A 12985-nucleotide genomic window follows, 5' to 3' on the forward strand; every position below is an offset into this window, starting at 1 on the left:
TGTCAAACCCAGACTGCAGGGATGGATTTTAGCAGCTTCGTTCCACAGATGGAATCCTGACCCTTTAGAGGTACCAGCCAGTGCTCAATCTAAAATCCAAATATTCTTAAATATAATTCCTTGCCAGAACTTGACTGATAGCCCGGGGGGGCATAATTAATTTACACGACACTATTTCTGGAACTACTAGTCTTACATCATAATATTTAAAAGCTCCTATCTATACACTTCTCAGGCCTTTGAAGGAACCATCCACTTCTCTTAGTCCTTAAATGGAAGTATTTTTCTACTTGATGTATCCCTTTCTGCAGGATCCCAGCCCCAAGGAATGCTCCACTGACAATCAAAGAGCAGCAACGTAGGAAACCCAACGGTAATGTTACAAAAACACCACTTTTTGTGGAGAAACAGTGACATCCAGTGGCCAGCAGTACCCCCGAATCCCCGCTGCGGATGGACACGGCCTCGGCAGGAAATTCTTCAAAAAGGAGTTGCAAGTACACGCTTGTGAGAATTATAGTCGCTCACTTATTCTTTGTATCAAAATATTTCATAGAAACATCTCTAACTTAAAACCTCGAGTTCCAAATAAGGCTGGTTTCGGTGATGCAGCCGTGTGCCATAAATATAAAATTACACACCCGAGGATGTTGGAGCGCAGCTGCTACACGATGCCATCAGATCTGTGGAAAAGTGTGTAAAAATACTGAGGGGCTCCCAGTGTGGCCTCACCTTCCCCACAGGGTTATGTTTAATTATTATGTTTAATTTGAGGCAGTTGCTGACGCAGCCAAACACCAAACGTATCCAAACCCCAGTATAACAGGGTTATCTCATTTGTCTTCTGAAACAGGATTCTTTTTTTAGAAGCACAGAAGACAAAACCCCTGAAATCTTGTCTTTTTTTTCTGTCTTTTTTTTTTTTTTAAGAGAGAACAGTCTAGAAATTAAGTGAAGCCACGAGCAAAAAGCACAAAGGCCAGACACAAAGCTCAGGTTGCAGCAGGATTAAGAGGTTATCAGGATCTGTTGTCTATATGGGTAAATTAGGATTACTCCATTTTAACATCATATAGATAGGCATATGTGTATTTAATAGGCCAAAGCCTATTAAAGTCTTATTTCCGTTATGACTAGTTGGCTCTAAGCAGATTGACCTGAGGGACCACCACACTGTAAGAAAAACAAATGTTGTCCCTTAACAACATCACTCATAATTCCTGATGCCTCTTTGTCTTTCCTTCACGACTTCTTCAGTGTAAACAATGCATGTTACGCAAATTCACATTTACATTTTCTTGCAGTTGATATAATTTCCCAAATTCATCTCATTTAATATAATTGCAAAGATTTTTCCTTACTAATGAAGAGATCCCTTACAGTCATCTCTTCCAGCCAGTGACTGCCACCTTCCCGTCAGCTGGGGGATCAGAAGCCTCGTTAAGAAGCTCCTCCAAGAGAAGCAGGAGCCCAGCACAAGTGTCCCCGTGTCCCCACAACGAGCCATCTGGGTGTCCCGCTCCACACTTCACCCAGGTGGTGCCACAACACTGCAGCATCTGGGGATCTCAGTCCTCGGGCTTTGGCTTTGATGGGCTGTTGCGTGCCACCTTGAGCAGGCCCAACAAGCCCCACTGAGGACATCCTCCTGCAGGGCTGGGGCAAACAGCACAGGGACACATTCCGTGTCACACCATCAGCTCACGCAGCCCACGCTGGGCCTGAGCTGCTCCCCACAATCACAAAACACCTGAACATCTCCCCCCCTCCCTTCCCACTGCTGGTTACCTCAGGTGCAGTGCCAGGCCCAAGCAGGCTCCACGCATGGACCACCCACCCACAGGAACACCAGACCCCAAAGCCATCTGCACCCAACACTGCCCAGGGGCACCACGCCACGTTTGAGCAACACTCAAGGGTTCTCCTTCAGCCACTGACCCTGGGGACGGGCACCTCACCCTGATCTTCAGACTGGTATCTACAGCAAACTGCCCCCTGCAGCGCCTGTGACTGTCACTGTGCAGCACAGCTTAATGATTAGGAGAACTTGAGAAAGGACATCTCTTAATTATCAGCCAGAGGAGATAAAGCAGCTGGTTTTACCGTAAGTAAATCACCAGCAGAAAAATAAAGAAAAATAATAATGTAAATTTATTCAGTGCCGTAATCTCCTCTGTACTATAAATTGCTCGGGGAGTTTATTCCCTGCTGAGCAGAGGGCTGTGACACCCAGTCACAAGTGACACAATCAGAGAGGTTGGAAGGGACCTCCCGAGGTCACCTTGCCCAGCCCCCTGCTCAGCCAGGGCCACCTAGAGCTGGCTGCCCAGAACCATGTCCAGATGGCTTTTGAGTCTCTCCAGGCAACCCACCTGGGAGGTTTGTCTGGAGAAAACAAAACCTGGCAGAGTGGCAAAACTGCAAAAAAGCACAAAATCGAGGAAAGGCAAAAAACAGCAATTGCAGGAAACCTCAGGCAATCTAAGGAAGGCATCTCCTACAGGAGAACCAGCAGCTGTTTTCAGAACTTTAGAAGTCTGCTAGCCCAGCTACCTACAGCAGACAGGGGAGCGAGTCCTGCTGCTGGGGCAAAAAAAAATACCCAACCCATCATGGTTATGTCCATCAAAAACCACACCGAACCCTGTTAAAATGTGTGGTTTTCTATGAAAAGTAGCGTAACTGTTTGGCCACGATTGCACTGCTGTACGAGTGCATTCCTTAGCACTAACACCCAGGTATGTCACACTGAAAGATGCAATTCAAGAGGAACAAACTCTCACAGCAATGCTACAGCAGACACACACAGAAAAATGGTGCTAAATACAGGGATATCAGTAAAAAGCAAAGCACACCAGCAGAGAAATGCCATGCACACACAGCACATGGACACCCAGGTCCCCACTTCAGGTTCACTGCTGTCAAAATTCAACAGACGAATCCTTACAGCCTGGTCAGCTCTCCGTGCACACACACGGATGATGGATGCCCACCTTTGAAGACCCACCACACCACAGTTGAACTAAACTATTCCAACCCCCAACCCGAACCTCCCAACCCCCTCTGGGTGAGTTTCCTTAACCCACACCATTAAAAACCAGAAAGACAACCCACACTTTAGTAACAATATCCTCACCTTTGGCATTAAATGATTATGTAAAAAAAAAAAACCTTAAAACCAGAGAATTGCTCTACTCCAGAGTCCTGTAGTGCCACCCAGTGCTTGAGCACCTTCCACTACACCAGGTATTAAGGCAGCTTTCCCACCCCCCTGCACCAATGAGCCCTTCCCCAGGTGTCCCACACAGTCCAACCAACCCCACCAACACCCCACACCCACTCCTGTGAAATTTACTTGAAACTGCTTGTGACTGGAATGGTTAATTTTTCCACTTAAATACAGAAGTATCTATGTTTGCTCGGAGCCATCCCAGAGCAGTGAAGCTCAGGCCCAGCAGAGTCAGTACAAACCCAAGTTCGCAGCCCACAGCAAAGCCCACCACCCTCTATCAGGTCCCACCACCTTCATTTGGCCTGGGGATTTAGGAGAACACTTCATCCTTCCTGGAAACAGAGTTGCATTGAACTCTAGAAGAAATAACACCGTATTAGTGCTTAAATTAAGACTTTAATCCCGATCTGTTTCCGTCCACAAGCTCCTCATTACACAAAGAGGCTTAAACCACCATGGAAAAAAGCCCAGGTAACCACGTCACTTAAACACACCAGTTTTAGGGAGACAGACCACAACTTGTAATGTGCAACAGAAACTTTATTAGCATTTCAGACAGTTGTTCAGCAGTTACTTAAGCTGGCATTAACTTTGCATTTAATTTAAGACATTAAAGAACTACAGTGCAAACACAAGTGCTATTGGCAATCTTGTTGTCAAGCAAGATGGGCAGTAACTTAACAGCCACCCCTCAGGCGCAGCACAAGATGGAGGGTGGATTCCTTCTGGATGTTGTAGTCAGACAGGGAGCGCCCATCTTCCAGCTGCTTCTCAGCGAAGATCAGCCTCTGCTGGTCTGGGGGGATGCCCTCCTTGTCCTGGATCTGGGCCTTCACATTCTCAATGGTGTCACTGGGCTCGACCTCGAGGGTGATGGTCTTGCCAGTCAGGGTCTTCACACAGATCTGCATACCACCCCTCAGGCGCAGCACAAGATGGAGGGTGGATTCCTTCTGGATGTTGTAGTCAGACAGGGAGCGCCCATCTTCCAGCTGCTTCTCAGCGAAGATCAGCCTCTGCTGGTCTGGGGGGATGCCCTCCTTGTCCTGGATCTGGGCCTTCACATTCTCAATGGTGTCACTGGGCTCGACCTCGAGGGTGATGGTCTTGCCAGTCAGGGTCTTCACACAGATCTGCATACCACCCCTCAGGCGCAGCACAAGATGGAGGGTGGATTCCTTCTGGATGTTGTAGTCAGACAGGGAGCGCCCATCTTCCAGCTGCTTCTCAGCGAAGATCAGCCTCTGCTGGTCTGGGGGGATGCCCTCCTTGTCCTGGATCTTGGCCTTCACATTCTCAATGGTGTCACTTGGTTCCACCTCGAGGGTGATGGTCTTGCCAGTCAGGGTCTTCACAAAGATCTGCATACCACCCCTCAGGCGCAGCACAAGATGCAGAGTGGACTCCTTCTGGATGTTGTAGTCAGACAGGGTGCGCCCGTCTTCCAGCTGCTTCCCAGCAAAGATCAACCCCTGCTGGTCAGGGGGGATGCCCTCCTTGTCCTGGATCTTGGCCTTCACATTCTCAATAGTATCGCTGGGCTCAACCTCAAGGGTGATGGTCTTGCCAGTCAGGGTCTTCACAAAGATCTGCATACCACCCCTCAGGCGCAGCACAAGATGCAGAGTGGATTCCTTCTGGATGTTGTAGTCAGACAGGGTGCGCCCATCTTCCAGCTGCTTCCCAGCGAAGATCAGCCTCTGCTGGTCAGGGGGGATGCCTTCCTTATCCTGGATCTTGGCCTTCACGTTCTCAATGGTGTCACTGGGCTCGACCTCGAGGGTGATGGTCTTGCCAGTCAGGGTCTTCACAAAGATCTGCATACCGCCTCTGAGACGCAGCACAAGATGGAGGGTGGATTCCTTCTGGATGTTGTAGTCAGACAGGGTGCGCCCGTCTTCCAGCTGCTTGCCAGCGAAGATCAGCCTCTGCTGGTCTGGGGGGATACCCTCCTTGTCCTGGATCTTGGCCTTCACGTTCTCAATAGTATCACTGGGCTCGACCTCGAGGGTGATGGTCTTGCCAGTCAGGGTCTTCACAAAGATCTGCATGTTGAACTACAAAACATACAGAAAATTTACGTTTAGCTACTTAATAAAGCACAGGCTTTAATAATTCCTAAATAAAGGCATTATTGCTGCTGTCTCCCCACTATATAAATACCAATTAGAACGTATTTAGTTAGAATTTTCTACAGCCGTGACTTAACTCTTCACTGTTGACCAACCAAACACCTTTTTGAGGCTCGCTATGCTATTAGGATAAGTTCTTTACATTCCCTCTCGCCAGCGCGCTCCGGAACACCCTCCCCCGCCCCTTCCCCCCCCTCTCCGCACTGCAGCAATGCAGCAAAGGGCCGCAGCACCTCACGGGGGCGAACTGCGACAGCAGCTCAGCGGCCTCCCCCCCCGGCGGCAGTGACTCAGCAGCCCGCTTCCGGGGGAAGCGAATACAGCCTCCGCCATTTTCACCCTAACGCCGCCTCCTTCTCCTAAGAAAATTGCTTTATTGTTCTTTCATACTCCCTCCCTCATATTTTAACGAAGTGATTTAGAGCAAGACGAGACCCTGCACAATTCCTCCCCCCCCCCAACAGAAAAAAAACCACCACCCGACGAGTACCCGCCTCGGTCTTACAGCTTTCCGCCCAAAAATATCACCCTATTTCATCCTTCCCACCCCCCCAAAACGCTCCCACCGCTCAACTCACGTCTCCGGCCCTGAGCGTTGCGCGTCTGCAGTTCCTCTCGGTTGCTCGGCAGTTAGACTCTATGGTATGACGCAGCCACACAGACGTATTTATAGGGTTCCAGGCAGCAAGCCCCGCCCATCTAAACTGACGTGCCCATCCGCCTCCCAAAGTAGTCCCAAGCAAAAAGACCACTGTTACAAAAATTACTCGCCTTTTTCCCTCTCCAGTCCCTCTCTAGGAGAAAAGAGGACCCTGATGTCTTAGTGTGGGTCCTCCAAAACTTAAAAATCTGGAAATTTCCGAGGGCGCGGATGGATCTGAAGGCGCGGTGAAGCAGTTGGTAGAAAGACCGGGAAGTCCGGCGTTGATTGGCGCAGAAGCGAGGACAGTGGCGCTGATTGGTTGATCCGGGGGGGAAGGTGGAGAAGGTCGGGGGGGCGGCTGTCAGGAAAGCTCTGGAAGATTCGGGTGCTGCTTGGCGCTGATTGGTGCGCTGTGAGGTCAGCGCTGTTGCTAGGGTGGAGCCGCCCGGCGGGGGCAGATTTGGGCGCGGAGGGGGCTGCGCGCAGGCGCGTTGCTGCAACGTACATGGGGGGGGCCCTGTAAACGAACAAGGCCCGGCCGAGGGAACGTGAGGGGGGTTTTAGTGTTTGTCTCAGCCCCACACAGCGCTTAGGGAAGAACCTGGCACTGACAGGGGCAAAAGTGCCCTTGGGAAAGAGGGGGTTACCCTCAGTGCCGGCTTTTTGTTGCCCCACAGAGATACCAGCGCCTCAGACCGACCCCCTGCCCTGGGGTGGCTGAAGGGTTTATGGCAGAGCCTGGAACAGGCCGTAGGGCTCACCCCATAGTCTGGGGCTGTGGGGAAAGCAGAGGTGAGTTAGCAAAGGTGGGGGAAAAAAAAAAAAAAAAGATGTTATTTAGAAATTTCTGGAGTGTTGGTGACTCCTGGTGTGTCAGGCTCACTGAGCGTGCCCTCCTCACGCGGCCTGTTCCCCTGAGCAGCCCTTCCAGCCCAGGCCCACAGCTTCATTCTCTAATGTGGGGTTGGAAAACAACAACTCCCTGATGAAATGCTGACATCTGACATTCAAACGGCTGTTTACTTGCCTACAGAACAGGAAGCTTTGATCAGGTTATGGAGCAACTTCCTTCTGCGAACTGATGTGGAAATGTATTTGGTGTTAATTAAGCTTCATTATACCATTCAGACTGGCTCTTAACTCATTCTGTCTCATCTCCGGAGCACACACAATCCAGAAAGGTGTGTATGTGGCAGTGTTTTATCTGCTGCTCACTTCTCCACTCAACCCAAATGAACTTGTTAAATCCTCCACACATGGGAATGGCAGGATTCAGTACACAGCTACTCTATTTCTCTCTAAACCAAAAAAAAAGGGCTCAAAACCACCAAAAAAACCACTACCACCACTACCCTTTTGCTTTCCTTTCCCTTAACAGGGCTTGTGTCTGCTCGCGCCTCCTGGTTTACAGTAAAAAGGAAATAAATCATCCCAACTATAATTATTCACAATGTAGAAACAGGAAGACAGGAAAACTGTAACTGGAAAGTTCAGAGGCAGCTCCATGGTGATAACTAACCTTGGAAATATTATTCAGCTGCATAAATTTAGGACAAAAGGCAGGTTTAGGCAACATCACATTTGTTTTCTTTATGCTGCTGGGTTTGCTCAGTGTTTCCAATAGGTTCATTCTGTTTGCGTGGTGCCAGGGTGAATAAATATTTAGTTTGCTCCAAGGCTGGTGGGTGTGTGCTGTGTATCCCAGGCACTGCTCCAGGAGCTCCCCCAGCCAAACACCACCAGAAACTAATATTTACAGATGGGAAAGGTCACGTCTGCTAAACTGGAGATTAACCACAGGCTAATCTAAAGACTGGCCTGTGTTTGAGCACATCAGACTTGTGTGAAGGATTTTAGTGTGTGTGTCTTTGTTTTTTAATGCCCCTCTAGATGGAGAAGGAGAAATTTCTATCATTTTCTTTCCTTTCTGTGTAAACCAGAAAACACGGGAGCCCTCTCTTTTTTTTGCCTAGTATGGCTAAATCCCATGACTAATCTGCTTTCACTGTTGCTGTTCAGTTTCTGTTTAAGTATTCAAATCAACAGATCAGAATAAAGTCCCAACAAGATGAGTCTACCACGGGTAGTTCTTTAAACAGCTTGTTAATAATGGCCCCTGAAAAATTCATTCTTCAGGGAAATGACATTACCCAAAGCAGGCACAGGCAGTACGTGCTGACATCGCATGCAGACTCTACTTTAAAAACAATTATGGATTAAATTCATCAATTCCGTGCAAAAAGCCTCATTATTTTCCTCAGTTATCCCTCTGTCAAAAGAGACACACAAAAGAGTTCGGCTTTGTGCACACAACTGCAGGGCCCAGCAGAATTAAACTAATCTCCATGGCCTGCAGGCGAGCTCCTCTACACAGGCCACCATTAGCATTTTGCAGCCTCCACTGATTGGATTAATTTAATTCTCCTATTAATCTGCAGTAGCCATCTACGTGCCTGTACGAGCCCACCTCTTTTGTTCAGGGGGGGTGAGGGGTGGGCTGAATACAGAGAGCTGCTTAAATACTGCTTTTCCTGTCCCTCGGCTTTTTCTGTGTGGGGAAGTCGTGCCCTGAATGTTACTTCGTATCTGCCTAGATCCTTTATGCTATTTCAATGATAATTATTATCAAGTTGAAGGGTACTTCTTTTTAATTGCAGGCCAGATTCTGCCTCATTTTCACACATTACATGGACAGAACAATCTCCCCAGCTGGAGGTGATGGCCTTGTGACTTCATTTTACTGAATTTCCCCTTTCTCTCAGAATTTCTTTCTAAAATCTTTTACTACCTGAATTTGATGCAGACAAAGGAGATCTGTTTATACTTAAACGGTGTGGTAGCTGTTGTGGTTGTACAAAGTATATGTATTTAACATATACTCCACTCTTTCACCAGTAGCTGTTGGTGAATAACTGTATATAAATAAATACAAAGCTGAAAAAACCCAGAAATCTCTATCTTGTGACTGGCTCAATCACAGGTGGCTCCCGTCTTTGCCAGGGCACGGGGCCTGCAGTCGGGAACACGTATTTCTTTCCAAGTGGTTTCAGAAGTAGGTCACTGGGCAGTGGTACAAAGCAACCTACTTTCAGAAGAGAAGAATCTGGGGTCAAAGAAATGTTTCCAACGAATCTGTACCTTCTAGAACACAAGCCGGGTCTGTTTTTTATGTACACTAAGGTCCCAGCAACAGCGTATCATTTCTCCGTGAGCAATGTCAAGTGAAGCAATCTGTTTATCTTTAGTTACACGGGTTTAAGCTGGGACAGGGAGCAGTCAGGCGGTGTGTGTATGTGCAGAGGGTTCAGTACTGCTCCTTTGTTCAGATAAAAATAGGGCTACTTGCCACAGGGAAAAAAAAAAACCAAATGTATATTCCTATCTCAAAACATTACTCATACCTACCTCAGGTCTCTCCCACTATGTATGACACAAGATAATTATATATTCACCTGTTTACAGTTGTGGAGATAAAATATTTTCTCCCCAAACCTGTAATGCTGCAGTAAGGGCCAGTCTTTGCTGAAGTTCCACCCACAAGACAAGTGGAGCTGTGGTGTGTTACTGCTTGTCCTCGTACTTACCAAGCACAAGGGTTACAAAAATAGTGAGTCACCATTCAAAGTACCATGAGATTGACTGTAATATTATGAGATTACCATAAAAGACAACTATCCGTGTCTTGTTTCTTAAACCTTATGCTAAAAATACCTTAAATAAACAAAAGTTTTTAATAAGCTACCAACTTCAGGAGTTGAAAGCTTAAGAAAAACAAATAGATATCCCGATTTGCAGTAAAAAGAGCAATACTCCTCTGTCTCCCTGTTTGTTTAAAGAATGTTTTGAGTTTACAGGACACATGGGATACAGCTTTAAGATCTGTGCTGCCACAATAAACAGGCTTAGGCACGTCTTTCCCTGTAGGTCTAAATGACCCAGAGGAACGTGTGGCAATTCACGATGCTCCTGATGTAAGGAGACTTCTAAAGGGCGTTTTTATAAAGACGCCATCAGCCTAAAATCACAGGTTTGTGTCTCTGTGTGTTACGCCAGTGAAAGCAGCAATTAATAACTAGGTCTATTCTAAAAATTACTTGTCTGCATCTTTTCAGTCTACCTCCTGCCTGGGAGTCTCTTGGATCTGATCCAAGCTGCACTGCAGTGAAGGAGCTCTCTTTGTTCCTGTTCTCTCTGCTGCGCCTGAGCTGATTTAGCATGTGGTTTCTGGGGTGAGGTTTTTCAGCAGGGCAGGAAAGCAGCACCTTGAAAAACAGAAAAACATAAGAAATAAGTCCTACAATGCTGTTAATCATTGTTAGTATGTTTCAGTAGAACCTTTCTAACAGTGAACGAAAACAAATACTGCCAAGGCCATTCTGACCAGACTTTGTCCGTTGGCTCAGATGTGGTATCTCCTGTATTTTGTCTCCAGATCCATCTTGGATCCCCTGATGGTGATGAGAATATCCAGAATGCTCCCCCCTTCACAACAGCAAGAACTAAAATCCAAGCACTGACATTTTTCTCTCCTGCACAAACTAGTTTTAATTACCTCGGTTCTTTTTAGCATGGTGTTAGCTTTACACTACTTCTAGTTCCCTGCTTATTAGATGAAAAGCATCCACTGTTCCTAATTATCTTTAACCCACAACCCAGTAGCTGCTTTCAGAGCTGCTTTTGCAATGAAAATGCCTTTACAGACAGAATCCCAGCGTGGGCTGCAAGCCAGGTCTGCAGAGCTGAGTCACTGTTATACAAGCAGAGCTGAGATGGCACAGAAAAACACCTTTGTACTTTAACATTAAACCACGTCAGCTGTTGAACTTGGAGTATCACAAGACACCTAAAGAGAACAAACAGTGATTTACTGGACTTCTCCTCTTGTCCAACCCATCATCTTTCTGAATAATTCTTCCTTCTGCATTTTGTCTGAAGAGCTTTAGCAACAGCGTTCCTCATCAAGCTACTGGCTTCTACTAAAGCTTGGGAAACATTGCATCAGATTTGGAAGTCATGTACCAGTGAAAGCTGTTAACTCTTTGGGCACTGGGACACGTGGGGCTGCCCAGGTACAGATACTACACCATCCAACCACTGACATACAGGGCTTGCAAATCAGAATACCAGTGAAGTTTATAATCAGCGAGAGATCCATTATAAAGCTCTTCAATTGATTATTTATGTGACAGCCAGTTTTGAGCTTTAAGAGTCCTTCGTAATAAAATACGAAACAAATGAAAACGGAGGAAGAATTTCTTTCCTACAGCCTTCTGAAACAAAACGGCATTTTGGTCTTCCATTTTGTCTTCCAGTTCCTTATCCTGAAGTGTCATAGGGGAACAGAATTTAGCATCTTAAAATGCTTTCTACATTTAAAATATGCTGAACTAATTGTGGAGGGGCGCAGAGAGTGATAGATTTGCAGATATATACGGACTGCATACTCACTTGTTTTCTCACTGGAACTACTTTTTGGGAGGAGGTCATTTGGGTGAACTGATTGCTAACAAGCTCCTAAAATATGTTCTGGCTTTCAGTTTAGTGCAGTTAACTGTTCTTAGAAAAGGACAGACCATGTGGGCTGAAACCTGCCACTGCTGCTGGCCGTACCCCACGCTGAAGGCGAATGAATCCATTCTGCAAACTGCCCAGGCTGGGTTTCAGTTTGTCGTCTCCAGTTTCACCTCAGTGACTTTTCCTCCCAAAATATAAGGTGACTAACACAAAATCTAGCGTGACTAAAGGCCTGGGAGTGGCTCAGATCAGGAGCTACAGATGAACATGCTGACCTGGGCCAGAATTTGTCACATACAGTGTATTAAAATGGTTCCATTGGGATGAGTAACCAGCGCAGAGGTTCACATGAGGAGTAACAGGAAATTGTAACTCTGCCCTTTTCCTATCATCAGAGGAGAGAGGTGCTGAGCCACGGGCTTGTTATGTGAGTCCTGGTATGTGCCATTGCAGGAAGCAGCCTCCACACTGTAGTCGCATGGTTTTTTAAAGCTGTTTTCCAGACCAGAGGGTGCTGATTGCTGTTTCATCACTGCCCAGTTGCTCTGCGATATTCCTGGCTGAGCCATGACCCTGGGGTGCCTCTTCCACCCCACAACAGACTCTCAGCTCACTTGTTTACATCTTTCCCTGTTCCCTTTCTCGAGAAGAGCAAGACATTCAGTCCCGTTGAAAATAGAAAATCTTGATTATAACTCACACAACATAAATTTCCAGTCCCGCAACACTGGGCACGAAGATTCATCCTTGGAGTGATTTATTTTTTTCCCCAACCAAATGTGATGTGGACACCTACAAGTTTTGTACTTCTCCCTTGTAGTGAATAGTTTTACTTGGGAAACAGCATTGTCTTTCAGGTGTTCAAGAAGGAACTTTTCTAAGATATTTGCCACTGGATGGGTGCCTTCACATTTTCCTAAGCTTTTTTTTTTTTTAAAAAAAGCCAAAACAATCAAGATAGTACATCCCTTTTTAAAAAAAGAAAAAAAGGTGTGTACTATCTTGATTGTTTTCCTTCTTAAGACTTTGGTGACAGCATTTGTGAAAAGTTGTTTAGTGGGAATTGTGTTAGCCCCCATTTCTCTGCAAGGCTGCCATAATGATTTCAAACCTCAGGAAGGACTAAATACACGTCCGCAGGCGCATCCTGGCAGACTCACTATTGTTAAACAGCAGTCTTGTTTCTAATTGAGGCAGGTGCATAGCAGAGATGTGAAACAATACACTAATAGCACCTCAGGTCTGCAAAGTGCCTTGACATCCTTGAATAGGAGGCTTATAATTAAAGGAGGAACCTCATGCTTGTGGATAACCGGCGTTTTTACCATTCCGAGGTGTTTTACAAGGAAGGGGCGAGCCCGCCCTCCTTTGGTGCAAACCGGCTCACAGCGCAGGGCCTGCATTTCCCTCGATTTCCAGTGTTTCTCGCTCTCGGTGCCCTGTTCCCCCCGGCCGCCCCCCGTT

General features: G+C 46.8%; 2 protein-coding genes across 3 annotated transcripts; both read right to left on the reverse strand.

Annotated features, from left to right (window-relative positions):
* Window positions 1–3751: 3751 nt before the first annotated feature.
* On the reverse strand, window positions 3752–6145 carry UBB (ubiquitin B). 2 transcript variants are annotated; one of them, XM_014953084.1, is made up of 3 exons: window positions 5943–6093; window positions 4146–5289; window positions 3755–3917 (listed from the first exon to the last, which is right to left on the reverse strand). In XM_014953084.1, exons 2-3 carry the CDS (start codon window positions 5281–5283, stop codon window positions 3910–3912), a joined length of 1146 nt encoding a protein of 381 aa, XP_014808570.1. In that variant the 5' UTR covers window positions 5284–5289; window positions 5943–6093; the 3' UTR covers window positions 3755–3909. The 2 variants fall into 2 exon arrangements, with proteins under 2 accessions (XP_014808571.1, XP_014808570.1); XM_014953085.1 differs by having other exon boundaries at window positions 3752–5289; window positions 5943–6145.
* On the reverse strand, window positions 6027–12935 carry LOC106894440. Its single transcript, XM_014953086.1, has 3 exons — window positions 11456–12935; window positions 10125–10269; window positions 6027–6524 (listed from the first exon to the last, which is right to left on the reverse strand). The coding sequence occupies exons 1-3, from the start codon at window positions 11492–11494 to the stop codon at window positions 6064–6066; spliced, it is 645 nt and encodes a 214-aa protein (XP_014808572.1). The 5' UTR covers window positions 11495–12935; the 3' UTR covers window positions 6027–6063.
* Between the last annotated feature and the right edge of the window lie 50 nt (window positions 12936–12985).

This window comes from Calidris pugnax, unplaced genomic scaffold, assembly GCF_001431845.1.
Source record: "Calidris pugnax isolate Ruff unplaced genomic scaffold, ASM143184v1 scaffold133, whole genome shotgun sequence".
Lineage (NCBI taxonomy): Eukaryota > Metazoa > Chordata > Aves > Charadriiformes > Scolopacidae > Calidris > Calidris pugnax.

What these genes read in the sequence shown, in the direction of transcription:
- LOC106894440 (XM_014953086.1), bottom strand. Translation starts at nt 11,494, where the DNA reads ATGACCTCCTCCCAAAAAGTAGTTCCAGTGAGAAAACAA. An exon ending in TAGTTCCAGTGAGAAAACAA is followed by an intron (nt 10,270 to 11,455) that starts GTGAGTATGCAG and finishes CTGTTTTTCAAG; the next exon opens with GTGCTGCTTTCCTGCCCTGC. An exon ending in AAGAGACTCCCAGGCAGGAG is followed by an intron (nt 6,525 to 10,124) that starts GTAGACTGAAAA and finishes GTTCGTTTACAG; the next exon opens with GGCCCCCCCCATGTACGTTG.
- UBB (XM_014953085.1), bottom strand. Translation starts at nt 5,283, where the DNA reads ATGCAGATCTTTGTGAAGACCCTGACTGGCAAGACCATCACCCTCGAG.